This window comes from Thamnophis sirtalis, unplaced genomic scaffold (assembly GCF_051295495.1).
Source record: "Thamnophis sirtalis isolate CommonGarterSnake01/CBP01778 unplaced genomic scaffold, rThaSir2_p1.2 scaffold_2, whole genome shotgun sequence".
Classification (NCBI taxonomy): Eukaryota; Metazoa; Chordata; class Lepidosauria; order Squamata; family Natricidae; genus Thamnophis; species Thamnophis sirtalis.
The window spans coordinates 65,245,199-65,272,168 of NW_028261382.1; the positions used below are offsets into that span (position 1 = coordinate 65,245,199).

Genomic DNA, 26,970 nt, shown 5'->3' on the forward strand with positions numbered 1-26,970 from the left:
TAATATAAATACGTTAAATTTAATATGCCTTATGTTGAAAGGATGTAATAATAGCTGGGCTTAATGGATGTTTAATAAGTATAACAATTTGTATACATGTATATTAGATTGATGATACTAACAATGGGGAAAAACATGGAATTGGAAACTATTAGAGAATGTTATCAATGCTAAAATGATTGAATGACTTAGAATAGGATGAAGCATAATAACAATGTACAGTATACAAAGATATCTTGATTGTCAATAAGTAAATTTTGGTAAAATTTGAGGACCACAGACAGGACACAGAAAGATTTTGTAACCAATTGACACACTGTGTGTAATTGAAGAGGCTTTTATGTTATATGTGTTGTGTGTTTGTGTTTGTCTGAAAATAAAAATGTTATTAAAAAAAAAGAAATGGTGTAGGGTCTCCTGCTTGGGCGAGGGGGAGGTTGGACTAGATGACCTACAAGGTCCCTTTCATTTGTCTTCAAGCAAGCTAATAGCCAGCTAAAACCGTTTGCTAGATTTAAGGGAAAGCCTATACGGATACTTCGCCTTCCTCCTCTTGTCCCCCCTCCAAAAAAAATCTTTCTAATCTTTAATTCTGCCATGAAAACCCAACCTTTGAACGTTTCGTTTCTCTTTCGTTGTCAGAAAGGGCAGCCGCTGAAACTGATCATCATGTCTGCAACGCTACGAGTTGAGGATTTCACCGCTAACCAGAAACTGTTTCCTGTTCCTCCTCCAGTTATCCAGGTGAAAAAGGAGTGGGGGGTGGGGGTTAGGAAAAATGAGATTTTAGCAATAGCAATAGCAATAGCAGTAGACTTATATACCGCTTCATAGGCCTTTCAGGCCTCTCTAAGCGGTTTACAGAGAGTCAGCATATTGCCCCCAACAATCTGGGTCCTCATTTTACCCACCTCGGAAGGATGGAAGGCTGAGTCAACCCTGAGCCGGTGAGATTTGAACCGCTGACCTGCTGATCTAGCAGTAGCCTGCAGTGCTGCATTTAACCACTGCGCCACCTTGGCTCGTTTAGAACATTTTTCACAGGCTTTCTTTACTTCAATACAACCCTCTTTACCAATCTCGTTCCAAAGTGTTCCGACCGAGGCTTTCCAAGAGCAGGAAGCAAATTCCTTGTCTCAGCAAAAACCCCTTTTATTAATTTACTGTGAATTCTGCTCATTCACATCCAGCAAACTCTTTCAAGGGAGGATTTACAGTTACAGACCTTATCTGGCTTGGAGAGCTGCCAGGCCGATATCTGCAGAACTTGTCTAGGAGTCTCGGAGGGTGACGAACCAATGAAGCAAACTAATTGTCTCCTGCAAATTCCACCCCCCTTTTGCTCCTCTTTTATTTCCTCTGGGAGGGGCCATTCATCGTCCACCTGTGGCCTTGCTCCCAATTTCTTTAGTTGTTCCCTTTGTCTGGCAACTCTGCGCATGCGCACATGGGAACAGGCTCCAGCTGTTCTTCTGCCTCACTTATGTCTGACTCTGAAGGCAGCTGATAATTGGCATAGGGCTCTGGCCCTCTCTCTGCCTCCAACACAGAGCCCTCATCCAAGTCTTCCCCAGACTCCAGGACTGGCCCAGGTTCCTCCCCAACCTCCTCACTGCCCGAGTCTGCTGCCAGCTCTGCTGGCCACTAGCGGGCCTTTCCAGTTCTGACTCAACTGTGCTGAATCAGGCTGCAATAAGTGCTGAAGCTGACCTGGCTGGTCAGAGTTTGCAGCAGCAATCACATTCAGAAAGCACAGTAACTGATTGAGCAGGATTCAAAATCATAATAATATACAATACATTACCAAAAGCAGGTTTTCCAAGGTAGCGGTAACTGCAAGCAAAACACAAGCAGTTTCACTTTCAGTTCTCGGCTAAGCCAGGCTCCTTGTTGCTCATATTTCAGCGTCCAAATAGCCCTCATTGGCTGACCTTGTTCCCATGTGTCAGCTGAATACCATGGATGCTGGATGGCTAACCTATTTGCCAGCGAATGCCAAAAGCAGGAGCAGTGCAGGGGGTCATGCAGGGGCCCATAATTCTATGTGCGACCCCCCTCCCATGCATGCACGTGCGACCTCTGCCCTCCCCCACTTTTTGCGCATGATCGACCCGTTTTCCACCCTCTCCGGGCTCCAGAGGCTTTCTAGTAGCCTGGGGAGGGCAAAAACTACCTCCCCACCCCCCAGAGGCTTCAGGAGGGTTCCTTGAAGCCTCCGGAGGGCGAAAAATGGCCCTTCAGGCAACCTGGAAGTCTGTTCCTGAACTTCCGGTTTCCACATTGGGCCGTTTTTCGTTCTCTGGAGGCTATGAAGACTGAAGTCTGCTGGCCATCATGTGCGTTGGAGCTGACAGGGCAACGCCTCGTGTGCCTTAACAAATGGTTCCGCGTGCCACATGTGGCACCCGTGTCATAGGTTCGCCATCACAGTGGTAGGCAGAAGCAGAATTTTTCTTATTATTATTTTCCTCCCAAAAACTAAGGTGCGTCTTATATTCCAGAGCATCCTATACTCTGAAAAATACGGTAATTTAATTGGGCTTCAGACCATTGTTTTAGTGTCTTCTTGCAATTTAGCACATTGTTGTTGTTGTTTTACCTATGGTCTTTTTTCTCTGTCAGGTGGATGCAAGGCAGTTTCCAGTCACTGTTCATTTCAACAAAAGGACCCCATTGGAAGATTACAGCGGGGAATGTTTCCGGAAAGTCTGCAAAATTCACCGAATGCTTCCTCCAGGTCAGGGGGCTGATTAAAAAAACCAACAACAGTTGCCTAAAGAGATACCTAGGCAAGAAAATGTTGTCTTTGCAAAGCATTCAAGTTTTAGTAGCACGTAATTCCCTGGCAATGAAGCAGTGAAGTTCCAATCTTGATGCTTGGTTATTTTCTTGCAGACATTTCATTACCCAACTGGGTAGCATCATCAGTGCTAGAAAGAAGTAGGGATTGCAAAGAGGAGGACAACTCTGGGATTCTTGGTGCTCTCCGAGCTTAGTTATTTTCTTGCAGACGTTTCATTACCCAACTAGGTCACACCACCAGTGCTAGAAAGAAGTAGGATTTGCACCCTGCTACCACTGATGATGTTACCTAGTTGGGCTATGAAATGTCTGCAAGCAAACCAGCAAGCTCAGAGAGTCAGGTTTCCGAAGGATGCCCTAATTAGCCTCCAGCCAAGTTTCAAAAGAAAACCAGTCATTTATTAGGAGCACCATTTTGGTAATACCGTATTGCAGTCAGATCGAAGCCTCATTTGAATTACAGCTGAACTTTACCCCTGTTCCTTCCCTCCTCTCAGTCTGTGTCATAAATCACATTCCCCAATGTGGTGCACCCCTCCAAGCCTGCTGTAGTAATCTGAGATCTGACTCTAGCCGAAGGTATGGGTGGAATGCGCTCCTCCCCCCTTCTCTCACCATGGCAACTTTATGAGTTGACACAGAGCACCAAGGATCCTCTTCCTGTTTTCCTTCTCTTCTATTTCACACACCGCACTCCCTTCTAAAACTGATGATGTTATCTAGTTGGGTCATAAAATGTCTGCAAGAAAACAACCAAACTCACAGAGCACTAAGGACTGCACAGATCAACCCTGAACTACAAATATTCCCTTTAAAGTTCCTCTCTGCTGCTTCCCCAAAGCTGCCCCCCCCCCCAAGCTGGATCCTTACACCCATCATCCCCAGCCAGGTCTTTCAGTATTTAAACATTTTGATACTCTGCAAAGGGAGCAGGAGGTTTTCATTTTGGGGGGAGACAGGTGTTCTACGGTCTTTGCAACTTTCCCTTAGGTCAGCGGTTCTCAACCTGTGGGTCTGGACCCCTTTGTGGGTCGAACGACCCTTTCACAGGGGTCGCCTAAGACCATCGGAAAACACATATTTTAAAAAAAAAATACAGAAAATATAAAATAATTTTATGGTTGGGAGTCACCACAACATGAGGAACTGTATTAAAGGGTCGCGGCATTAGGAAGGTTGAGACCCCCTGCCTTAGGTGGTCCCATTTAAAATGCCATCCTTCCTTCCTTCCCTTTCGCAGGGGGCATTTTGGTGTTCTTAACCGGACAGGCCGAAGTCCATTCTCTATGTCGGAGGCTGAGGAAGTCCTTCCCTTTTTGCAAAAATGCAACCCCGGGTAAGTTTTGCCCTCTTAAAATTTATTCCTGTTGTCCTCCTATTTAAGACTTTCTCAAACAGCAATGCGAAAAAGGGCCAGTTAATGCAGCCTTTTCTTCTTTGCTCTGGGAGGGGGCAACCAGAGGCCATCCAGAAGTTTGTGGTGTTAACTTGGCCAAGGGATTGTGCGAGGTGTAAATTCAAGCATCAGTTTATTTACCTGTGCTCTGCATTTCTCGGTAGGTGACCTGGTTTAAATCTTTAGGGATGATACACAGCTGTTTTTTTTTCTTTGCTAAGAGCAGAAAATATACAGGTAGTCCTCGACTTATGATGCTCAACATTTCTGTTGCTATTTGATGCAGTTGTTAAGTGAATTTTGCCTCATTTTACGACCTTTCTTGCCTTGATAGTTAAGTGAACCACTGCCGTGTTAACTTAGTAACTCGGTTGCTAAGTGAATCTGCATTCCCCATTAACTTTGCTGGTCACAAAATGGGACCACATGACCCCGGGACACTGCGAGTCATAAATATGCAACTGTCATAAATACGAGTTGCCAAGCATCCAAATTATAATGATGTGACCTACGGGGACGCTACAACAATTATCAGTGTGAAAACGCTTGCAAGTCACTTTTTTCAGTGATGTCGTAACTTTGAGCGGTCACTAAATGAACTGTTGTAGTCTTGTGGCAATTGATTTTTCTCCACTCTTTCACCTCTCTGAAATGACTCTGACATCCGGTGATTTGTGAAACCCCATCTTTATCACTCTTAAATTGGCTTTTTGAATCATTCACTCTGGAGCTGTTTCTCTCTGGCCACTTTAAGAGAGGAACGCTTCACCTCCCATAACTCCCCAGCCAGAATGGATGGGCGTGCTGGGGAATTCTGGGAGTTAGTTCATCTGTGCTGACTGGAAAAAAATGGGAGTTGGTCCACCCCTGCTGGCTGGGGAATTCTGGGAGTTGAAGTCCATCCATGTTGCCTATGGAATTGTAGGTAATGAAGTCCATAGTGGGTGGGGGATTCTGGGAGTTGAGATCTATTCATGTTGCCTGGAGAATTCTGGGAGTTGGAAGTCCATCCATGTTGGCTAGGGAATTCTGGGAATTAAAAGTCCATCTATGTTTCCTGGGGAATTCTGGGAGTTGAAGTATATCCATGTTGCCTGAGGAATTATAGATGATGAAGTCCATATTGGATGGGGAATTCTGGGAGTTGAAGTCCATCTATTTTACCTGAGGAAGTACAGGTGATGAAGTCCATATTGGATGGGGAATTCTGGGAATTGAAATCCATCCATGTTGCCTGAGGAATTATAGGTGATGAAGTCCATATTGGATGGGGAATTCTGGGAATTGAAATCCATCCATGTTGCCTGAGGAATTATAGGTGATGAAGTCCATATTGGATGGGGAATTCTGGGAATTAAAGTCCATCTATGTTTCCTGGTAAATTCTGTGATTTGAAGTCCGTCCATGTTGCCTGGGGAATTATAGATGATGAAGTCCATATTGGATGGGGAATTCTGGGAGTTGAAATCCATCTATGTTGCCTGGAGAATTCTGGGAGTTGAAATCCATGTGGGCTGGGGAATTATGGAAGTTAATGTCCATTTACATTTCCTGGGGAATTTTTGGAGTTGAAGTCCATTCGTGTTACCTGGGGAATTATAGATGATGAAGTCCATATTGAATGGGGGATTCTGGGAGTTGAAGTCCATCTATGTTGCTTGGGGAATTCTGGGAGTTGAAGTCCATCCGTGCTAGCTGGGGATTTCTGGAAGTTCTACTAACATTTTATAGTCCTGATTGAGAAAGATGTGGCTTTGCTCTTTGTAGGCTCTGAAGATGAGGACAATTCTGTAGAAGCCATCAGAAGGTTTAAGAAATCCAGACAGAAAAAGAAGCATGCTCTTCAAGTAAGCTAAATTTTCCTGCACTGTCACAAATGCAGGCTGGTTGCCAAGAGCCCAAATTTTGCTCACGTGACCATTTTGTATGCTGCAAAAGTTACAGGCGCAAGTTGTAAGTCACTTTTTTCACTGCTACTGTAACTTTGGCCATTAAATAAATGGTTATAAGTTAAGGACAACCTATATTTTCTCTTTCTTTTAAAAAAATCCCACCAAATATCTTAGTTTTGCACATTCATCTCCTTTAGTACATTCTGTCTACTAAATGATAAGAATCTGATTTATCTTCTTGCTTTAGATGATTGGATATTTTCGTACTTTTCAAATAGATCTTAAGATCATGTGAAACGTTAATACCACTTTATCATGCTTTGGTAAGGCTACACTTGGAATCCTGCATCCAGTTTTAGTCACCACGATGTAAAAAAGATTTTGAGACTCTACAAAGAGTGCAGAGAAGAGCAACAAAGATGTTTAGGGGACTTGAGGATAAAACATAAAAAATAATTGCTGGAACTGGGTAGGTCTAGTTTAATGAAAAGAAGGAGTAGGGGAGACATGATAGCAATGCTCCAATATCTCAGGGGCTGCCACAAAGAAGAGGGAGTCAAACTATTCTCCAAAGAACCTGAGGGTAGGACAAGAAGCAATGGGTGGAAACTAATCAAGGAGAGAAGGAACCTGAACTAAGGAGAAATTTCCTGACAGTGAGAACAATTAATCAGTGGAACAGCTTCCCTCCAGAAGTTGTGAATGCTCCAACACCGGAAGTCTTTAAGAAGATGTTGGATAACCATTTGTCTGAAGTGGTGCAGTGTTTTATGCCTAAGCAGGGACTAGAAGACCTCTAAGGTCCCTTCCAACTCTTGTTATTCTACTACTTCTAAATTTTAAATCTAGAAGGATGTCAAGTCTTTGAAGTTGTTGTTGTTTGTCTCTTTCTTTCTAGACCCTGCCCAAAATTGATCTCGATAATTATTCCATTGTGCCGATCGCCGAAGGAGACGAAGACCGAGAGGCCGCGGAAGATGATGAAGAAGCGAACTCGGCTGGTTCGGATCTCGACCTTGATCTGGGCGAAGATTGTCTGCAAGGAGGTTTGTCCTTTCTGAGCCTTTGTGTTCTGACCCAGCCTTAGCAGAAGCAAGAAACAGACTCTTGGACACGAAAAGAACCCTCTTTATTTACCTTTTGTGAATTAATTGCATTCATCCACCAAAAAGTCCAGGCAATAATCCTTCAAGGAGTTAACTGCAGTAACAGACCTTATCATTTCCTTGGGATAATTGCCAGGCCATGAGTTCCCAGCTGAAAGGCTGCAAATTAAGTTCTGGCAAGCAGTTTTTGTGGCATGAAACACAATGAGTAAAATCTTCAGAAATACGAACTGTTGTCTCCTACGACCACCACTGCCCTTTCCTTCTATTTATTCCCCAGTCAGGGTAGGGCCATTCAGCATCCACGTGTGCTTTGCTTCCCAAGTCGACTCCTTAACCCCTGTTGTTTCCCTCTCCTGACAGCTCTGTGCATACATGCATCTGGAACAGGCCCCAGCTGTTCTTCCTCCCCACTTATCTCAGCCTCCAAAGGCAGCTGCCTCTCCGATAGCTGGGAAATGTTGGACGGCTCTAGCTCTATCTCTGTGCCCGACGCAGAGCATCCATCAGAGCCTTCCCCAGACTCCAAAACTGGCCCAAGTTCCTCCCCAACCTCCTCATCGTCCAAATCTGCCACCTGGTCCACTGACAGCTGGTGGGCCACAACACTTTAAAAGTTGGCTGAGTTTGCACAGAAGACCAGAGAGATTTTAAATCATGATTAGCCGATCAAACCACATGAGGCATAATAAGATGAGGCACTATGTGATGCAGCCTCTTTTTTTCTGTTTTATGGACAGATCTTGCCTTCATATCAACATAGAAAAACAAACCCTGGCTTATTCAACAAACCACGAATGTTAAGTTAGCACCTTATTATATCACCTCCTCAAAGATGTTGATCTGCCTTTAATAACAGGAGATGTTTTTTTAAGGTTGAGTGTCCCTGTTTGTAAAGTAAACACCCTGTTAGTTTTATGCTCAATATGACTCTCAAATAAAATCACAAAGAAGCTAGTTCTCATGAAGCTGCCAGAAAAATAGGTGCTGCTTTTTCTTCTTCCATTGCCTCTTAGCTCTTATTTGGAAAAACAAATTGAAACTTATTTATTTACTGGTTATATTTATATTTTTATACTGCCTTATTTCCCGAGGATTCACAGATGTGAGCAATTAAAATAAAAACGTGTAAGGTTAATGATCAAACAGTTAAAAAAATAGTAGTTTTCTTACTGTGTCTGGAAAATACATATTATACTACTAATAACCTAGCAGGCTAATCTTTTCAGCACTTAGATACCTGTATTTTTCAGAGTATGATGCACCTTTCCCCCACAAAAAGGAGGCTGAAAATCTGGGTGCGTCTTATACACCGAATACAGCATTTTTGGCCTCCTAAAACCCCACCCCTTTTGCAAAAATGGCCGTGCATAGCCTTTAGGAGGCTTCCAGAGTGCTCCTGGTGGCTGGGGAGGGCAGAAATGAATGAAAAATGGCTCAGTCTTCCCCCCCCCCCCCCAGCCTCCAAGAGCACTCTACAAGCCTCCCAAAGCCTACGCACGCCCTGTTTTTTGCTCGTTTTTGCCCCCCAGCCCCAAGGAAAACTTTGTAGGCCTTTCAAACCCTCTGCATGCCCCATTTTTCACAAAAAAACGAGCCATGCAGAGGGTTTGGGAGGCCTGCAGAGTGCAAAAACGTTTTTGTTTTTTTTATTTACCTCTTCAAAATCTTGGTGCGTCTTATACTCCAAAAAATACGGTATATGTTTTCCCTGTTTATAATTTGAATGCAGGTGAAAAACCGGATTCTTCCCACCCTCTTTACGTTCTTCCTCTCTACTCTTTGCTGGCTCCTGAAAAACAAGCCAAGGTAAGATTAAACACCCTTGTAGGAATATTGGGGTACATTCGGAAAAGCTGTCTATACTTATGAACATTTCTAGACAGAATAACTTTATTGTCCTTTTGAACTTACACTAAGTTCACTAACTTACACTTCACTAACTTACAGGTGAAACTCGAAAAATTAGAATATCGTGCAAAAGTTCATTTATTTCAGTAATGCAACTTAAAAGGTGCAACTAATATATGAGATAATACTCATTAAATGCAAAGCAAGATAGTTCAAGCCGTGATTTGTCATAATTGTGATGATTATGGCTTACAGCTCATGAAAAACCCCAATGCACCATCTCAGAAAATTAGAATATTACATGCAATCAATAAAACAAGGATTGTACATAGAACAATATTGGACCTCTGAAAAGTATAAGCATGTACTCAGTACTTGGTTTGGGCCCCTTTTGCAGCAATTACTGCCTCAATGCGGCGTGGCATGGAAGCTATCAGCCTGTGGCACTGCTGAGGTGTTACGGAAGACCAGGATGCTTCAATAGCGGCCTTCAGTTCTTCTGCATTGTTGCTCTCATGTCTCTCATCTTTTTCAAACCAAGCTTGAACTATCTTGCTTTGCATGTAATGAATCTATCTCATATATTAGTTTCACCTTTTAAGTTGCATTACTGAATGAAATAAATGAACTTTTGCACGATATTCTAATTTTTTGAGTTTCACCTGTACATTTCATTAAAATGAAATTTCATTGCATACAGCTGTCAAAGGGTCACCATCCCCAATATATGCTACGTAAACATGACAAAAATAAAAATAAATACAAAATTATGTATATACCCACATATGTTATATGGCACAGAGAAACAACTAGTCCGGATGTATAAATGTACGTGGTGAGCAGAACGAATCTTGCGAGTTTGCCAGATGGGTGGCGTAGGGAGCAAAGCTGTTATAGAATCTGGTAGTCCTACTAGAAATACTTCAAGACCTCCTCCCAGAGGGGAGCAACAGAAACAGGCCGTGAAGTGGGTGTGTGGGGGTCTCTAACAATGCTTTGAGCTCTAAGCGCATAGTGCTTCTAAGCAGTATCCTGAATAACACGAAGTGAGTTTCCTATAATCTCTACTGTCCTCACCACTCTCTGTAGGGACTTTCTATCTGAGGCACTGCAGCCCCCAAAACAAACAGGGATGCAGTTTGTTAAAACGCTCTCAGTCATGCCTCTGTAAAAATTGCAGTCTCCCAGGGTCGTGTGTTCACCTTTTGCGACCTTCTGACAAGCAATGGCAAGGGTTAGGATAACCCAGTAATGGAGCCTTGACAAATAGGACATGGCTGGCAGGAAACCTGAAGCTCTTCCCAACATGAAGAGCATTATCACAAATGCTCCTTGTGGAAGGGGTGACTAGTAGACTTCATTCTCTTGTCTTTGGTGAGATGGTTGCTTTTTCTCATCTGTTGAAACCTGTGCCCATCTCAGGTTTTCAGGCCATCTCCACCTGGGACCAGGCTGTGCGTCGTGGCCACCAACGTGGCGGAGACGTCTCTGACCATCCCGGGCATCAAATACGTCGTTGATTGCGGGAAGGTCAAGAAACGGTTCTACGACAAAGTCACCGGCATCTCATCCTTCAAGGTTGTGTGGACGTCCCAGGCTTCAGCCAACCAGCGGGCAGGCCGAGCCGGCCGAACGGAGCCAGGCCACTGTTACAGGTCAGCTAACTTGCTTTTTCTTCTTCTTTACAGAGCTGAAAATCAGGAATGCCCAAATGTGGCCCAAATGTCCTCGGTGCTGGTTTTCTTGTGGACATTTTATGATCCAACTAGGTAACATCATCAGTGCTAGAAAGGAGTGGGGGGGTCCCCTTATTTTTTATCTAGTAATGATTAGTTCTCTCTTTGTTGATGGGAATCTTCTTTATTAAGGTAAAGGTTCCCCTCACATATGTGCTAGTCATTCCTGGCTCTAGGGGGGCGGTGCTCATCTCCGTTTAAAAGCCAAAAAGCCAGCGCTGTCCAAAGACGTCTCCGTGGTCATGTGGCCGGCATGACTAAACGGCGAAAGCACACGGAACGCTGTTACCTTCCCATCCAAGGTGGTCCCTATTTTTCTACTTGCATTTTTTATGTGCTTTTGAACTGCTAGGTTGGCAGAAGTTGGGACAAGTAACAGGAACTCACTCCGTTACGCAACACCAGGGATTTGAACCGCCTAACTGCCAACCTTTCTGATTGACAAGCTCAGCGTCTTAGTCACTGAGCCACCATGTTCCTCTATCTTCTTTATTAGTCTGTTTTATTGCTTCACTGTTGTTCTGGTATGACAGGGCAAGCCATTTGTATAAAGGCGGTCCTCCACTTAATGACCACAAATTGAGCCCAAAATTTATGTTGCTAAGTTAGAAATTTGTTAAGTGAGTTTTGGCCCATTTTACAACCATAGTTGCCACAGCTTTTCAGTGAATTACTGCAGTTGTTAAGTGAACCTGGCTACCCCGTTAATTTTGCTTAGCGGAAGGTCGCAAAGGGTGATCACCTGTCCTTGGGATGCAGCAACGGTCATAAGTATGAACCAGTTGCCAAGCATCTGAATCTTGATCATGGGGATGCTACAAAGGTTGTAAGTGTGAAAAATGGTCATGGGTCACTTTTTTCAGTGCCATTGTAACTTTGGTCACGAAATGAACTGTTGTAGATCGAAGATTACCATGGATAAACAGAGAGAAAACACTACTTCTTTCTAGCACTGATAATGTTAACTAGTCGGGTCATGAAATGTCTGCAAGAAAACCACCAAGCTCAGAGAGCACCAAGGACCCCACAATAATAGTAATAATCCCCCCTCCCCCTCAAGCTGCCACACTTTTTACTGTATACTTTCTTTTGTGGGAAAATGGGAGGGGATTATGTGGAGTTGGGTGATATGTAGCCATAACAACATTATTTCTAGAAAGCCAAGGTCATCCTTTGTCTCTGCACCTGGCTGGAACTGGATGGGTGGAATCTGTCATTGTGGCAATGGAAGACTGGACCATGTGATGGACTTGTGGGTGTGGGGGCAAGATCTTGTACTTTCAACTAGGTGCGGAAAACCAGGAAGCTTTCAGCTTCGGGTTTTCCCAGATGTGCCAACAAGGCTCTCTTAATAGATTGGAACTTTGAGGAATCCTTTGCCTCGGACTCTGATTTACTTTTGGGTGCTATTTGGAACCCTGACACACAGTTCTTTAAAAATGGATGTTTGTTAGCCACTAGTTGTTGGTGGGGTTTTTTTTCAAGGATTGCTTTGACCTCCACTGCTCATTTTTTGTGTGCCCTAGACTGTATTCTTCGGCTGTGTTCAGTGATTTTGAGCAGTTCTCGGCTCCCGAGATCACCAGGCGACCTGTGGACGATTTAATTCTGCAAATGAAAGCGTTGAACATCGAGAAGGTGGGTGTCCCATTTTTTTAGGTGCTTCCTTGATAGGTAGTCCCTGACTTACAACTGTTTGTTGTGAAGTTACAACGTCCCCGGAAAAAGTGAACTTGTGACTGGTTCTTGTGCTTACAACCATTGTAGCATTCTCTGTGGTCATGGGGTCAAAATGACAGCATGGTTGCTGTTTGCAATCTTTCCAGAATCCAAAGTCAATAGGAATAGCCGGATTTACTTGAGAAACACAAGATTCACTTAACAGCCATATGCTTCACAAAGAAGGGGGGGACAAATTATTCTCCAAAGCACCGGAAGGCCGTGACCCGACAAAACCGCGGCACTAAAACCGCGATGTCAAAAGCGCGCCGACAACAGCGTGCCGACAGAAGCGCGATTTAAGTTAAGGTAAGGTTTAGGGTTAGGTTTAGGGTTAGGTTTAGGGTTAGGTTTAAGTTACGGCGCACTTCTGTCAGCGCGCTGTTGTCGGCGCGCTTCAGCGCACTTCAGCGCTCATTCATCGGCGTGGTTTTGTCGACGCGGTTTTGTCAGCGCGGTTTAGTCAGGCGCGCTTTTGTCGTTCGCGCATTTGTGGTGGAACCCCGGAAGGCAGGACAAGAAACAATGGGTGGAAAGTAATCAAGAAGAGAAACAATTTGGAACTCAGGAAAAACTTCCTAACAGTGGGAACAATCAGTGGAACAGCTTGCCACCAGAAGTTGTCAGAACTCCATCTTTGGAGATTTGAAGAAGAGACTGGACAGTCACTTGTCTGAAATTGTGTAGGGTCTCCTGCTTGAACAGGGCTGGACTAGAAGACCTCCAAGGTCCCTTCCTGCTCTCTCCTCTGCTCTCCACTTCTAAATTCTCTCCTCTCTCCCCTTCCCTCCCTCTCCCTGCTCCAGTCTTCTCTTTTCCTCAACTCTCCTGTCCTCTCTTCTCCTCTCTTCCCATTCCTATTCCTATTCTTATTCCATCTCATCTCAGCACATCCCATCCTATCCTATTCTCCCAAGCACCTGAAGGCAGGACAAGAAGCAACAGATGGAAACTAATCAAGGAGAGAAGCAACCTAGAACTAAGGAGAAATTTCATAACAGTGAGAACAATTAATCAGTGGATTACCGTATTTTCACCCATATAACCCGCGGGTTATATGCGTTTTTTACCTGCACAGCGCCCCCTGCGGGTTATATGCGTGGGCGGGGTATACGGAAAATATTTTACACGATCGGAGGCTTGCGCAGGCTTCTTTCTCCGTTTCTTCCCCCACCCCGATCTCAGCTGTTTCCTTCTCCTCCGTTCCTTTCCTCTTCCCCAGCTTGCGCAGGCTTCTTTCTCCGTTTCTTTCCCCCCCCCCCATCTCAGCTGTTTCCCTTCTCTCTTACTCGTCGCGGGTTATATGCGTGGGCGGGGTATACGGAAAATATTTTACACAGTCCCGAAAACCCGCGGGTTATTCGCGTGGGCGGGTTATTTGCGTGGGCGGGTTATATGGGTGAAAATACGGTAATTGTTTTTCAGAAGTTGCAGATGTTCCACCACTGGAGATTTTTAAGAGACAGGATAGCCACTTGCCCAGAATGGTATAGGGTTTCCTGCCTTAGCAGAGGGGTGGACTAGAAGACCTCCAAAGTCCCTTCCTACTCTTATTCTGTTTGTCAGCCTGCAACTATCTTTTCTTTTGTATCTTTGGCCTGCCACACTTTCTATTATTCTCCTATGCATTTTCTATTGTGGGAAAATGGGAGGGGGGATTGTATGGAGTTAGATGCTATGTAGCCAAAATAAAATTCCTTTCTAAAAGCCAAGGTCATCCTTTGTCTCTGCACCTGACCGGAGGTGGATGGGTGGAACTTCCAGCGTGGCAGTGGGAGATTGGACCATGTGATGGACTTGGGGGTGTGGGAGCAAGATCCTGAACTTTCAACTGGGTGGGAAAAACCTGGAAGCTTTCAGATTTGGGTTTTCCCAGATGTGCCAACATGGCTCTCTTAATAAATTGAAACTTTGAGCAATACTTTGCCTTGAACTCTGATTTACTTTTGGATCCTATTTGGAACCCTGACACTGCTCTGTTCTCATTTACTTAACAACCATGGCAAAAAAAAAGATAATAAAATCAGGCACAGCTCACTGACTGGTTGCATCGCTTAGCAACGTAAGTTCCAGTCCCAATTGTGGTCATAAGTCAAGGACTATTTGCATTCAGTCTGGTCAATCTCTTTCCAAATTTTGTTCATTAATTTTCTTTTTATAAAAAGGGAATTATCTCTTGTAAGCCTGAAATTGTTTGCTAGGGAGCCCCTCTTCCTCCCATCCCCCATGGTCCTTCTCTCATACCATCCCAATACTCCACCACACGTATCGCTCCATCTCATTGTTTGCCTCTTTCCTCTCTGTAGGTAATCAACTTCCCGTTTCCTACCCCTCCATCCACTGATGCCCTGAAGGCCGCAGAGGAATTGCTGATCGCCCTTGGTGCCTTGAAGGCTCCTACCACCTCTGGAAGGTATGAAAGACGAAAGAGACTAGAAGAATTTGGAACAAATGCAGTCGGTTGCATTTCCGAATCTACTTTTGCATCAGTCCAACATCTGATCTGTTGGAGGCATCCATCTCAGACATGTCCTTGTGTGGCGTTGTTGACCTTTGTTGAATCAATTAGGATATAATTTCACCAAATAATACAGGTAGTTCTTGGAGTGGTAGTTGTTAGAGTGGTGCAGTGGCCCTCTCACTTCACAATCAGGAATTGTGAGTTCGATCTGAGCTAGAGACAGATATTTCTCTCTCTCGGCACAATGCGAATATATCTGCTGAACAAAACTCTATATTTGGTGACAGGGAAGGGCATCCGGCCATTCAAACACTCTGCTAGCTCCATTCAGTTGCTCAGACTCCATCCTGCAAGGGATTATGGGATCGTTAAATGATGCTTTTATACAGGTAGTTCTTGACTTACAACATTTAGATGGTGGGAGGGAGTTAATTTTTTTAGCACTTGGTGGGAAGATAATCCTTGACTTATTTTCATAGTTTAACCACCTTCCTTCCTTCCCTCCCTTCTAAATGTCCTTCTTCCAGGCTGGAAAAGCTGCAGGAAGCCAAGTTCAGCTCTCCCATCAGCCCTTTGGGTGTCATCATGGCCTCCTTCCCAGTAGCCCCACGTTATGCCAAGATGCTGGCCTTGAGCCAACAGCACCACTGCCTGCCGTACACCATCGCCTTAGTCTCGGCCTTGACGGTGAGGGAGCTGTTTGAAGAGTTCAACAGGTAAAGCCATGGCAGGGGACTACTGAGAAACTGAGCCTATTGCTGCTTTGATTGGTTTTATGGGCTCTAATCTGGTTTGAGGGTTAAACAAACACCTCACCTCTCAAAATGGCACCAATATGGGGGTGAATTTACGATTGGCTTGAAAAAAGATATAAATAGAAAGAGAAAGGAACAAAACATGAAGTAAATATCTCAGAAGACACATTAGTAAATTAGGGGGGAGGGGAAATAAGAAAATATTCAAATGTAAATATACAAGTGGAAAAATGAACATAAGTGGAACTAATATTAGAAATAAAATGTAAACGGAGAAAAGTGCATGAAAATACAGTATAAAGGTGGGATTGCTGAAGTGCCAACCCGAGAAGCCATCAGAGAAAATAAATAAGGGCAACAACAGAAAGAAGGGGGGGATGAGGAGAGAAAAGAAGAAAGGGTAAAGTAGAGAAAGTAAGGGTGGGGAATTAAGAGAGAGGATAAGAAAGAGGAGAAGGGAGGAGGAGAGGGGAAGAAGAAAGGAGGAAGGAGAGGAGGAAAGAAGGCAGAGAAGGAAGGTTGAGAAGATGGAAGGAGCAAGGTTGTTGCAAAATAAGAAGGAGGCACGGGATGGCAAGAAAGTGACCCAAACTATATTGTGTTTGTGTGTGTAAAAATGAGTATAGAGACTGATGATGAATAGATAAGAATGTACAGTATATCTATAAATGAATTTGAAAGGAAAAAATTAAAAAAATTTTTTTTAAAAAAATGGCACCGATTTGTCCATGAATTTGGAAGAGTCAAGACTGACTTAAAGGCATAACTAAAGATTCAATTCAGGTAGTCCTTGACGTACGACCACATTGAGTCCATCATTCCCATTGCTAAGCAAGACAGTTAAGTGACTTTCGCCTCATTTTATGACCCAAAGGTGCTTTTTCAAGAGGCAACTGGACTTTCTAGTTTCTCTTTGAAGTTTTGCTTCTCATCCAAGAAGCTTCCTCAGCTCTGACTTGGATGGTTGGGAATGGAGGGATTGACAGTATATTCTTTGCAGACAGCTGGTCATTTGCGTCCTTTTGGAGGGTCGTTGAAGCACTTGGAGGTTAACCTGTGTCCAAAAATTGCAGACTAAGGACCTCCAACCACCCTCTAAAAAACGCAAATGACAAACTGATAGGTTTCTGTTTCAGATACATTAATAATTTAGTTTATTTAGCATGAAATGGAGCTTAGTTACATAGCATGAAGGCTGTACATTCTGCATTATTGGGACTCTCGGTGAGTCAGCAGTGGGTCAGAGGAGGACAGAGATGGCAGCTGCTCATATAAAAATCATGATTTAAATCAAGTTGATTTAAATCAAGCCCTTTTACTAGTGATTTAAATCATGATTTAAATCGACGTTTCAGATCAAATCCACCCTGACCTGGGGACATTTCTGTGTCCTGCACGATGGACGGATTGTTTGATTGAATCCTTCATTTATTCATTTCTCTTTTTTTATCAGGCCTGCCGTGAATGAAGAAGAGCAGGAGAGCATCAAAGGGAAGAGAGCCCGTGTGGCACAGATGCAAAGAATTTGGGCTGGCCAAGGACCATCTCAGAAGCTGGGCGATCTCATGGTGATGCTAGGTAAAACTGATCTACTTGTCAGTTGGGTTGGGGGCTATAAACTTTCATGGGGTTAGAGGTTTCCACCAGAGATGAGAGACCACGATCACGTGAAGGGTTAGCACCACTTTATCATGCCTTGGTAAGGCCACACTTGGAATCCTGCATCCTTTCTCTCCTCTCCTCTCTTCTGCTCTGTTGTTTTTGTTATTTTCTTCTCTTCCACTCTGTTATCTCTCCTCCCTTCCCTCTGTCTTCTCTTCTCCTTGTCCTAGTCCTCTCCCTATTCCATCCCATCTCAGCACATCCCATCCTAGTCTCCAAAGCCCTGAAGGAAGGACAAGAAGCAATTAATCAAGGACCAAAGCAGCTTAGAGACATGATAGTGAACTTATGGCATGCCTGCAACTTGTGCAGCTTCTGAGGGCACTTGAGGCATTGCCCTGTCTGATCTTAAGCCTTGATTTTTGGCCCTCCGGCCCAATGGGCAACCCAGAGGTCCGTTCCCAAACTTCCCCAGGCTCAAAGAAAGCCGTATGCGGGGCAGCCTGGGTGTGTGTGTGTGTGTGTCACGCGTGCATGCGCGGTGGGGGGGCGCATTAAATTATAGAGGTGGGCATGCAAGCGCATGGCTTTGGCACCCAAGGTGAAAAAGGTTCGCCATATCCCTGACCTAGAACTAAGGAGAAATTTCCTGCCGGTGAGTGAGAGTCTGTCATTGCAGGAGCCGTGGGCGCTTGTGAATACGCAGGTTGCACGCCTCATTTCTGTAGCACCAACGGCCTGCGCTACAAGGCTATGGTGGAAATCCGGCGGCTGCGTGGGCAGCTCACCACGGCAGGTAAGACTCTCCACACCTGCTCTCTTCCCTGGGCTCTGCTCTTCCTTCTATTGGGAGCCTCATTCAGGTGGGGCCACCTCCACCCGTCTCTTGACCTTCACATGTGTGTATGTATACGTCCCCTTCCAAGTGAATGCCGTTTGCCCGGGTGCAGACCTCTTTGTGGACCCCCAAATGAAGCCCCCCACGGAAGAACAGGCCACTTTCTTGAGGCAGATCGTCCTGGCCGGACTGGGGGATCACGTCGCCCGAAGGATCCAGGCAGAGGAGCTCCTTGACGAGAAGTGGAAGAACAGCTACAAGGTCTCTCTCTCATACTCCTTTTTAGTGCCAGCACTTTGCCCTTTCTGGAATTCGTTTAATAAAGTTGGGTTCCAAATAGCATCCAAAAGTAAATCAGAGTCTGAGGCAAAGGATTCCGCAAAGCTCCAATTTATGAAGAGAACCATGTTGGCCCATCTGGGAAAACCCGAAGCTGAAAGCTTCCCAGTTTTCCCCACCCAGTTGAAAGTTTAAGATTCTGCCCCAACACCCACAAGTCCATCCCATGGTCCAATCTCCCACTGCCATGCTGGCAGTTGCACCCATCCAGTTCCGGTCAAGTGCAGAGACAAAGGATGACCTTAGCTTTCTAGAAAGGAATTTTGTTATGGCTACATAGCATCTAACTCCGTACCATCCTCCCTCCCATTTTCCCACAATAGAAACGACATAGTAGAATAATAGGAAGTGTGGTAGGCCAAAGATCCAAAAGAAAAGATGGTTGCAGGCTTGACAAAAGTTTTATGTACAAATTGGAAGGAAAAAAAGGAGACAGAATAACTCAGTGTGTTGAAACACATGCAGATGTAACTGAAGCCATATTTAAAAGTAGAGAAAACAAATTAAGAAACTAGAAAAAGGTGGAAGGGAGGGAAGGAGAAAGAAAAGGAATGAATGAATAGAGGGAGGAAGGGAAAGGAAGAAGGAAAGGAATGAATGAAAGAATAGAGGGAAGAAGGGAGGGAAGGAAACAAAGAGTAGAGAAAGGAATAAGGAAGGGAATTGTTGGAAGAAATGTCCTTCTGGGTTCAGTTCCAAGTGGGGAAAAAGACACTGGATTCATGGAAGTTGCTTGGAAAGAAGGTTTATTGATGGTGGATGGGACCACGTGGTTTGAGGTCATGGGGAGGAAAAGGGGAAGAGATGCGGAGAATGTCCTGGTTTTATGCCCTCTCTGGGCTTTTGAATTTAAGCTTGTATTCTGATTATTTGGCAGACTCCCATGGGGCCATATAGGGGCAACTCTGTAGGCTGTCCTGTGTCCCAGTCTTGGTTGAGCCTTTGCTGGGTGATGATGTAATGAAAGGACTTTGGGATTCCTATTATGGCTCTGCCTGAAGGAGGTAGATCTTTGTTATGTAGAATAGACTGGCCCCGGGCCTTCATGGTCCATTGACAAAGGTGGGGAGGGGGGCTGAGTTTATGCCTCGCTTTTAGGGGAAAATATTCTGCCCTTTTTAATATTTCCTAAAATATTTCATTTTTCTAGGAGAGGGTGCTAACTTCCTACAGAAAGAAGGAAGGAAAGAATAGAAGGAGGGAAGGGAGGAAAAAGAATAAATGAAAGAAAGTAGAGGGAAGAAAGAATAGGGGAGGTAAGGAAGGAAAGAAAGACTAGAGGGAGGGAGGAATAAGGGAGGGTGAGAAGGAAAGAAAAAGGAAGGGAAGAAGAAATAGGGGAGGGAGGGAGGAAAATGTTCCTTGTATATTATGCTTAATTGTTGCTGGTTTACTAATAGGTATCAAAGTAATATAATATGATCAGTAGATAATATTGTTATAAAACCTCACAAAACCTTTACAGATGACTTTCAGTTGTGTAGATGCAGTTGCTGTTGGTTTGCACTAGATGGGAGCTTACCCTATTTTTCAGAGTATAAGATGCACCATTTCCCCCCTAAAAGAGCGTGGAAATGTTGGTGCGTCTTATACACTGAATACAGCCATTTTTGGCCTCCTGAAGCTTTGCCCCCACATCCCATTTTTGCAAAAAACAAAGCCGTGTTTCACAAAAACGGAGGCATTTTCTCCTTCTCCCCAGCCCTGCTGAAGCCTGCAGAGTGCTTCTGAGGGCCAGGGAGGACAAAAACTTTTTTTTCTTACTTACCTCTTCAAAATCTTATACACTGGTGTGTCTTATAGTCTGAAAAACATGGTATTTTTTTTTCTTTTCCTATTCATGCCCTCCATCCTCCCCCCCCCCCCTGCTGCTACTTAGACGCCACTGCTGGACGATCCAGTCTTCATCCATCCCAATTCCGTCCTGTTTAAGCAGCTCCCGGAGTTTGTGGTGTATCAGGAAATCATTGAAACCACCAAGATGTACATGAAAGGTGAGCTGGGGCGTCTGTTTTCCCCTTGCCTTCCGTTTTTTTTTGTTTTTTTTTAAAATATTTAAAGAAGAGAATCTAGACCAGGGGAGAGAGAAAAGACCCTGATCCAAAGAATCCGCAGGTAACATGCAAACATATTGTCTCTGGAAATTATAATTTGCATGATGTCACTTTCTAGCCGAGCTAAATTCCCATTTTCTCCCAATTTTTATTTTCTGGTCCCTTCTGAAGGGGTTTCGGCGATCGAACCTGAGTGGATCCCGCTTCTCCTGCCCCCCTACTGCCATTTTGAAAAACCTCTGGAAGAGCCGCCTCCATTTTACTGCCCCGAAAGAGGCCAGGTCCGTTGCCACAGGCCCAGTGTCTTCTGTAAGTTTGCTTTCCCTCCAGGAAACATATGACCTTCCTTTTCTCCTTCAAATCCGCCGCAAAAAAAACAGGAGCTCGGCTGCGATTCCGTTAACTTTGGGCAAAGTTTTTTTGTAGTTCCGCTGACGTTATAGCAGGAAGCTGCAATTTCTCGATGTATTTTGTTTAAATTCGTGGACAGGGTACCAAGTGCTTTGATGACAATGGGTATCACTGTTCCATGTTTCATCCATAATCGCATCGTTTTCGATTGTCAGGTCGCGATATTTTGTGATTTTTTCCCACCAGTTCTTATTGTTATTATACTTTTATTCATTAAGCATGAAACTCAGAAATATATATGAAATAATATAATATCACAAACATTGACTGGCACTGATGGTTGATACAGGTGGCTGCCAGCATCCTAGGTATCAGCTAAGTATCTTCTTAAATATTATTATTATTAATAATAATAATAATAATGATGAGATTGTAAAACAGCGGATAACAGCAACAGCTAGAAAAATTGAAAGATATGAGGCAGGAATCATCCAATATAAACAAAATCAGCAATTTCGATCAAACCAACGGCGTTTTTATCAAAGTCTTAATGTGAATGGTGACACCAAAAGTGAAAAACCAGAAAAGCAGGCCACAGTTGAATTCTGGAAAGAATTGTGGGAAAATGCAAAGGACTACAATAAGGAAGCAAAGTGGATACATGACTTTGAGAAAAGCATTGGCAACAAACAACTGCAAGTATTAGAAATAACAACTGAGATGGTCAAAAATCGAGTAAAAAAGGTAAAGAATTGGACATCACCTGGAAAGGACCAATTACATGGTTTCTGGCTCAAATATCTGACCAGTTTACTTGCAATTGCCTTTCCTCATTAAGCAGAAAATGCTCCATGATCTTATCCTTCAATTCTTTTTGTTTTTGAGTTAGTTCATCAGTTGGTTCAGTGATAACTGGTTCTAGTGGTGGTAGTGTTATTTCCTCCCCGAGAGCTTCTTCTGGGAGTTCTACTATGTCTTTAGTTGTGTCTTGAATATCAGTTATTTCCGCTTGTGATATTGTTTTTTTGGTTTTGCAATTTGCCTGAATTTCCTCTAGTTCAACTTCACTAAACACTTTATTCCGTATAATAAATCGCCTTTGATCTGCTAGTCGTTGTTCACTAACATTTGAATCTGGATATTGTTGTTTCCATAATTCATACATTCGCTTTAAATAGCCTCTTTTTTCTGGCTCTGAGTTGTAGTAAAGGCCATTATGGCACGGTTTTCATCTGCACTATATTTTTGTCGTTTTGTTGGCTGGTCCACTTGTAGCCCACTTGTCGACGGATGTCCAGGGACCCCAACATCCGCCGCGGCCCTTGTTAACCCGCGCGACGACCGATGCGGTATGGAATTCTTATTCGTTTTTTTCACCATATTGTATGGGTTGGCGGGTTTTTTTTATGGGACCAGATGCCAACCTGACCCCAACCCTCCTCCTTTCTCATCCGGGCTTGGGACCGGCAATGGCGGAGTTGTTGTTGTTGTTGTTATTATTATTATTATTATTATTATACAATTGTATCACAGCGGCCAGTTGTTTCGCCGGATTTGGCATTGGTTACTAGTCGGGCCCCACCCAGGGGCCTAGGACGTTGTAACATATTTTCGTAATATGCGTGCAGATCCAAGCAGTGCGGCTTTTTGCATTTGACTGATGGTGATTTTGTCAATTTTTAACTGTTTTAAATGTAATTCCAGTGCTTTTGGAATAGCACCCAGTGTGCCAATTACCACTGGAATTACCACTGCTGGTTTGTGCCATAGTCGTTGAATTTCAATTTTTAAGTCCTGGTATTTTGCGATTTTTTCATGTTCCTTCTCAGCGACCCTGCTATCACCTGGTATTGCGATGTCTATGATTGTGACCTTATTTTTCTCAACCAGTGTGATGTCTGGTGTATTATGCGCCAGTATTTTGTCTGTTTGTATGCGAAAATCCCACAAGATCTTGACCATCTGATTTTCGGTGACTTTTTCAGGCTGATGTTCCCACCAGTTTGTTGCTGTTTTAATATTATAATTTTTGCACAAATTCCAATGGATCATTTGTGCTACTGAATTGTGCCGCAATTTATAATCAGTCTGTGCGATTTTTTTACAGCAGCTGAGTATGTGATCAACAGTTTCATCAGCTTCTTTGCAAAGTCTGCATTTGGCATCATCAGAGGATTTTTCGATTTTGGCCTTAATGGCATTTGTGCGGATAGCTTGTTCTTGCGCAGCCAGGATTAGTGACTCTGTTTCTTTCTTTAATGTACCTGTTGTTAACCATAACCAAGTTTGTTCACTGTCCACTTTATCTTTTATTTTTTCCAGAAATTGGCCATGCAGTGCTTTGTTCTGCCAACTCTCCATTCTTGATTTTATCACATGTTTTCTGTATTCTTGTTTCGTCTGTTGGGCCTTCAGTAGATTTTTGTTCTTTACTTCAATTAATAGATGTTCTTGACTTTCTTTTAAATAATCAGCCAGTGCATGTTTTTCTTCTTCAACTGTTTGCTTCACTTGTAATAATCCTCTGCCACCTGATTTTCGGGGCAGGTATAATCTATCAGTATCACAACGTGGATGTAAACTGTAGTGCATTGTCATTAGTTTCCTGGTTTTTCGGTCCAAAATGTCCAAATCAGCTTGTGTCCAGTTAACTATACCAGCTGTGTATCTTATAACTGGTATTGCCCAGGTATTTATGGCCTTGATTGTATTTCCACCATTCAATTTAGATTTCAAAATTTTCCTAACTCTGTTGGTGTACTCTCGCCTGACAATAGTTTTTACTTCTCCATGCTTGATGTTATCCAACTGCAGAATGCCTAAGTATTTGTAGGCTTCATTTTCATTGCATTTAATTAGTTGGCCATTGGGCATTTCAATTCCCTCACATGCAGTGATTTTGCCTCTTTTTATGGATACAGTGGCGCATTTTTCCATGCCAAACTGCATTGAAATATCGGTGCTGAATACTCGGACTGTGTTTGTCAATGATTGGATTTCTATTTCTGACTTTCCATAGAGTTTCAAATCATCCATATATAGTAAATGCGAAATTTTTTCAGCTTCTTTGGCTGTTTGGTAGCCTAATTATTATTATTATTATTATTATTATTATACAATTGTATCACAGCGGCCAGTTGTTTCGCCGGATTTGGCATTGGTTACTAGTCGGGCCCCACCCAGGGGCCTAGGACGTCGTAACATATTTTCGTAATATGCGTGCAGATCCAAGCAGTGCGGCTTTTTGCATTTGACTGATGGTGATTTTGTCAATTTTTAACTGTTTTAAATGTAATTCCAGTGCTTTTGGAATAGCACCCAGTGTGCCAATTACCACTGGAATTACCACTGCTGGTTTGTGCCATAGTCGTTGAATTTCGATTTTTAAGTCCTGGTATCTTGCGATTTTTTCATGTTCCTTCTCGGCGACCCTGCTATCACCTGGTATTGCGATGTCTATGATTGTGACCTTATTTTTCTCAACCAGTGTGATGTCTGGTGTATTATGCACCAGTATTTTGTCGGTTTGTATACGGAAATCCCACAAGATCTTGACCATCTGATTTTCTGTGACTTTTTCAGGCTGATGTTCCCACCAGTTTGTTGCTGTTTTAATATTATAATTTTTGCACAAATTCCAATGGATCATTTGTGCTACTGAATTGTGCCGCAATTTATAATCAGTCTGCGCGATTTTTTTACAGCAGCTGAGAATGTGATCAACAGTTTCGTCAGCTTCTTTGCAAAGTCTGCATTTGGCATCATCAGAGGATTTTTCGATTTTGGCCTTAATGGCATTTGTGCGGATAGCTTGTTCTTGCGCAGCCAGGATTAGTGACTCTGTTTCTTTCTTTAATGTACCTGTTTTTAACCATAACCAAGTTTGTTCCCTGTCCACTTTATCTTTTATTTTTTCCAGAAATTGACCATGCAGTGCTTTGTTCTGCCAACTCTCCATTCTTGATTTTATCACATCTTTTCTGTATTCTTGTTTTGTCTGTTGGGCCTTCAGTAGATTTTTGTTCTTTACTTCGATTAATAGATGTTCTTGACTTTCTTTTAAATAATCAGCCAGTGCATGTTTTTCTTCTTCAACTGTTTGCTTCACTTGTAATAATCCTCTGCCACCTGATTTTCGGGGCAGATATAGTCTATCAGTATCACCACGTGGATGTAAACTGTAGTGCATTGTCATTAGTTTCCTGGTTTTTCGGTCCAAAAGGTCCAAATCAGTTTGTGTCCAGTTAACTATGCCAGCTGTGTATCTTATAACTGGTATTGCCCAGGTATTTATGGCCTTGATTGTATTTCCACCATTCAATTTAGATTTCAAAATTTTCCTAACTCTGTTGGTGTACTCTCGTCTGACAATAGTTTTTACTTCTCCATGCTTGATGTTATCCAACTGCAGAATGCCTAAGTATTTGTAGGCTTCATTTTCTTTGCATTTAATTAGTTGGCCATTGGGCATTTCAATTCCCTCAGATGCAGTGATTTTGCCCCTTTTTATGGATACAGTGGCGCATTTTTCCATGCCAAACTGCATTGAAATATCGGTGCTGAATACTCGGACTGTATTTGTCAATGATTGGATTTCTATTTCTGACTTTCCATAGAGTTTCAAATCATCCATATATAGTAAATGCGAAATTTTTTCAGCTTTTTTGGCTGTTTGGTAGCCTAATTTCATTTTTTTTAAGATTACTGATAGTGGGATCATTGCAATGATGAAGAGAAGAGGTGAAAGTGAATCACCCTGGAAAATTCCTCGCTTGATATTAACCATTCCGTAGCTCTCATTCCCTACTGCCAACTCAGTTCTCCATTGTTTCATTGCCTTTTCAGTAAAGGATGTAATATTTTTGCTAATGCCAGTTGTTTCTAAGCATTTTATGATCCAACTATGTGGCAGTGAGTCAAATGCCTTTTTGTAATCAATCCAGACCATATTCAAGTTCGTTTTTCTGTTCTTACAATTTTCTAATATCATTTTATCAATTAGAAGCTGATCTTTTGTGCCCCTGCTCCTTCTTTTGTTGCCTTTTTGCTCTACTGGCAAGATGTTGTTTGTTTCCAAATAATCCATCATGTTATCTGCAATAATGCCTGTGAGTAATTTGAAGGTTGTTGGCAAGCATGTTATTGGTCTATAGTTTTCAGGTGTTGTTCCTTTAGTTGGATCTTTCTGAATCAAGTATGTTTTTCCAGTTGTCAACCATTCATCAATTTGGCCCTTTTGTAAAATTTCATTCAGTTGCCTGGCCAATATTGCATGTAAACTGGTCAGATATTTGAGCCAGAAACCATGTAATTGGTCCTTTCCAGGTGATGTCCAATTCTTTACCTTTTTAACTCGATTTTTGACCATCTCAGTTGTTATTTCTAATACTTGCATTTGTTTGTTGCCAATGCTTTTCTCAAAGTCATGTATCCACTTTGCTTCCTTGTTGTAGTCCTTTGCATTTTCCCACAATTCTTTCCAGAATTCAACTGTGGCCTGTTTTTCTGGTTTTTCACTTTTGGTGTCACCATTTACATTAAGACTTTGATAAAAACGCCGTTGGTCTGATCGAAATTGCTGATTTTGTTTATATTGGATGATTCGTGCCTCATATCTTTCAATTTTTGTAGCTGTTGCTGTTATCTGCTGTTTTACAATCTCTACAGCTTCATTGATGTTTCTTGTATCCAATCTATATCTCCTGATTAGCCGATCTATGATTTTGTTGTTTTTAAGCCGTTGCTCATGCGTGTTCTTTAAGTTACTAGCATCTGCCCTTAATTTTTTTATTTTTTGTTCTAAACGGATTTTCCACTTTGGCTTTGATGCTTTTTCTGTTGTATGACTAGGTACTTTAATTTTAATGCCTAGTTCATTAGTGACTATTACAGCTGCGCTGTACATTAACTGGTTTGTTTCCAAGATGGATCCCGGTTCAATTGTTGAAAACACTGCATTAACCATTTTCATGATAGGGGCCAAAATTTTCTTCGGCACAGTTTTTAGTGATGGTAAACGTTGCCTTTCCTCATTAAGCAGAAAATGCTCCATGATCTTATCCTTCAAT

The 26,970-nt window shown here is 42.9% G+C and overlaps 1 protein-coding gene across 1 annotated transcript in view; it reads left to right on the top strand.

Moving 5' to 3' along the window:
• The window catches only part of DHX37 (DEAH-box helicase 37), a 44,830-nt gene that overhangs the window by 12,145 nt on the left and 5,715 nt on the right, over positions 1-26,970 (top strand). The window contains exons 9-23 of the mRNA XM_087705819.1: positions 643-744; positions 2,623-2,737; positions 4,043-4,138; positions 5,966-6,045; positions 6,989-7,136; positions 8,929-9,005; positions 10,470-10,702; positions 12,310-12,421; positions 14,809-14,915; positions 15,491-15,679; positions 17,172-17,296; positions 18,000-18,116; positions 18,247-18,419; positions 20,377-20,491; positions 20,723-20,860. Coding sequence (XP_087561945.1) covers positions 643-744; positions 2,623-2,737; positions 4,043-4,138; positions 5,966-6,045; positions 6,989-7,136; positions 8,929-9,005; positions 10,470-10,702; positions 12,310-12,421; positions 14,809-14,915; positions 15,491-15,679; positions 17,172-17,296; positions 18,000-18,116; positions 18,247-18,419; positions 20,377-20,491; positions 20,723-20,860 — 1,927 coding nt within the window. The remainder of the gene's footprint in view (positions 1-642; positions 745-2,622; positions 2,738-4,042; positions 4,139-5,965; positions 6,046-6,988; positions 7,137-8,928; positions 9,006-10,469; positions 10,703-12,309; positions 12,422-14,808; positions 14,916-15,490; positions 15,680-17,171; positions 17,297-17,999; positions 18,117-18,246; positions 18,420-20,376; positions 20,492-20,722; positions 20,861-26,970) is intronic.